Below are 3,247 nucleotides of genomic sequence, written 5' to 3' on the forward strand. Positions count from 1 at the left end.
GATCAACTTACAGTACCTATCCTCTTCACTTCTCCAACAACGACAAGTACGACTCAGCAGGTAAACAGTAAGGGTGAAGAGCAGGATGGCAGCACGCAGTCGAACAAAAGACCTCTATCGAATGACAAAGATCAGGATGACAAGGAGTCAAACAAACGAGTTGGCTCAACAGGAAGAGGTGCACACATGAAATCTATCAACAACCACAAGAAGGCCAAGAAGTAAACAGCTCACAAAAAAAACAACAAAAAAATCACAACGGTCCTTTTCAGGGCCACTCCACTTCTTTTACGAAAGAAAGTACTTTCTCTTATTGTCTACTGGTAAATTTTTATAGTAGCCTAAATGGTGATCTGGCACCCTAAATGGTGATATGGCACCCTATGTTAAACTCCCATAAGGTGCCATAAATTTCCTGGCTCACAATGGGGGCTATGGCATGACATGGTGATATGGCACCGTATTGGAAGTGATATGGCACCGGTGCCATATTATTCCTGGCTCACAATGGGGGCTATGGCATGGCATGGTGATATGGCACCGTATTGGAAGGGATATAGCACCGGTGCCATATCACCACCCTTTACTACTAATGTCGGTGCTAGGACGTATATACCAATATGGCTTGTTGCCCTCGACTTGACCCTTGATTTGAGCTCTTTTTGAAGGGAAAGTCTAACCATTATGAAATTTTATGTGGCTATAAAACCACTGACTAAAGTTTCAGGATAACAACACGGAATACTTTTTCATTCTTTATAAACAATTTCCAGACGCAGCACATGGTGATCAAAAATTTATTTTTGCCCGATTCATGTATAAAATAAAGAAAAATATAAATTGTAGAAATTTAATAAGAAAATCTTTAGAAATCAATATCTTGTTCAAAAATAATATTTATTGCGTTAGAAGTTTTGTTAAGTGTATATCTATGTATATGCAGTGCTAGGGTCGTTTAGAAGTGAGACAAAATAACACACGCTACAAAATAAAGTTTAGTGTTTATAAAAATATGATAATATAGAATATATCAATCTAAATACGAAATTCATAAGCCTAGCCGTGGTGAATGTATTGTCAACCGCTAATAATATTTCTTGTAAGACTTGACATATGAGATTAGTTATCACTCAGTAATGCAGCACTACTGTCGTGTTAGACATCCGCTGCAGAGCAATATGCGTATTTAAGCTTTGTGTAAAAAATAACTGAGACTATAATATATGCCGGATATTATACTGACAACCAATTAAAGTTGTTTAGAAAGAGTCACTTTGGGTCTATATATTGCAACAGATGCTTCTCAGTTTGCCAATGCAAGTGCACGTGCAGAAAACAAGTTGCAAAACCTTCATGGGATTCGAAAGATTCGGTCATTTTCGTTTTGTTGAAAGAAAATTCCTATCGTAATACCAGCCCTTCGAGACGGACCGGAATAATGTTTGAAGCATGACTATAACTTGTTCTTAATGATAAAATAACTGTTACACTGGATAAAATTGATTCTAAATTCATGAACTTGAATTAGTATAGAACCCTTTTATTTCAGGCAAATCTTTATTCAGCTTTATCAGCAATTGCTTTGCTTTTGCGACGGCATCCAGGCTAGAATTGGCCAAAATTACGTTTTCCAACCCAGCCGTCCACGTGTTGTGGTAGTTAGAAATTTTTCGCTGTTTGTTGTCTATATAGACATGTGGAATGGCAAGGAGAGTTGATAAAATATGCCCATGAAGGCGATCTGTGATCACTATTCGTCCACGTTGCAGAAACATCATGCCGTTTGTTGTCATAAGAAACGTATCCTCCATCGGCGAAAGGCCTCTCGGGGTTTTCCAATTTATCCAATCAGAAACATGCATACGTAAGCCTATAGGGGCTTGAGGTGTTTCATATACTGGTGATTCTGCGTCCTCGCGTTTGATCCAAAGTATATCATAAATTGGTTGCATGAATCGAGGCATAAATCCAATCTGGTAAGCCATATCGGGCGACAACAAAGAACGCACTTTAGGGAACAGTTTTTTTCCAAGTAGGTACGAGTTTTTATCTCTCCATATGAATGTTAAGTTATCGTGCATTGCATACAATTTCTTGCAAAAATTGATATGGGACTGTTGTTTAATATATAAAATACTTTGAGGAAACATGATAATATTGAATCGCATAAAACGTGGAATCACATCAGAACGCATGTGATCAGCACGTTGAAAACCTATAACATTCCCACCACCATGTAAAAGAATTATAAGTTCGTTATCCGTATAATTCCTGCTTATACCTTGCGCTTTGTCTAAATGCTGTTTCGTGCAACGGGTTTCACATGCAAAAACGACATTTATATTTAGTTTCCGTAAGAGGATAACTTCTCCAACAACTATAGCTGAATCGCCTTTATTTTCAGACGGAGAATAATTAAAAAGCATTGCATATTTATATCTGCCGAACAAGGACTTGAATATGTTATTATGTATTCTTTGAGCTTCTTCGATAACATCCAACCTTGTTGTAAGTAAAGGAGATAGTTTATTTGCTTCCTCCGGATTTTGAACAAGGTCTATCGAAAAGAAATCGTCGATGGTAAAGTTGAGTCGTTTTGAAAGAGATAAATTACGGCTATACGTCATTGAATTCATGTAAAAAGCAGAAGAAGAGCCAGATATTCCACAGTTTACCAGAAACACCATGACTAAACTAGCAGCCGATATGAATATGATGGAAAGCTTGTTCCTCACTGTATCTGAAAATAAAAACAAGAATACTTCAGTGTACGCATGGATGTGTAATATACTCACACCTGACAAAGTAAACCTTCCACACAGCGAGGACCAAAAAATAATAAAGAACGCAATAACCTGATCATTCAAGTCAACCCCTACTCTTTTCAATTTGTTCCACGGCTACCCATTGCAATTAAATATTTTCTTGGAACTTATTTAAATAATGCCGTGTCCCAGTACTTTAGGCATACCATGATGTCTGTTACTATATATAGCAAGTATATTTATTGATTCAAATCAAACTGCAGGTAAAAATTATGTTGAAGCAGTAGATGAACTGTGAAAATGAACTGTCAAAATTGGATAGAAATTATTATGATGAAAGTTATTAGATTCATATCATGATCTCACTGCCATGTTTTCGTGTAATTACAGCCTTGGGGCGTGCGTGTGTGTGTGGGTGGGGGGGGGGAGGGTTGGGCTTCGTTGGCCGAGTGGATAAGGTCGCCGACATCGACTTTTTTGCC

At 37.6% G+C, this 3,247-nt stretch overlaps 1 protein-coding gene across 1 annotated transcript; it reads right to left on the reverse strand.

Moving 5' to 3' along the window:
- Window positions 1-1,511: 1,511 nt before the first annotated feature.
- Window positions 1,512-2,627, reverse strand: LOC123523243 (uncharacterized). Its single transcript, XM_045300959.2, has one exon. The coding sequence runs from the start codon at window positions 2,625-2,627 to the stop codon at window positions 1,512-1,514; it is 1,116 nt and encodes a 371-aa protein (XP_045156894.1).
- Between the last annotated feature and the right edge of the window lie 620 nt (window positions 2,628-3,247).

Source organism: Mercenaria mercenaria, unplaced genomic scaffold (genome assembly GCF_021730395.1).
Source record: "Mercenaria mercenaria strain notata unplaced genomic scaffold, MADL_Memer_1 contig_828, whole genome shotgun sequence".
NCBI classification, from domain to species: domain Eukaryota; kingdom Metazoa; phylum Mollusca; class Bivalvia; order Venerida; family Veneridae; genus Mercenaria; species Mercenaria mercenaria.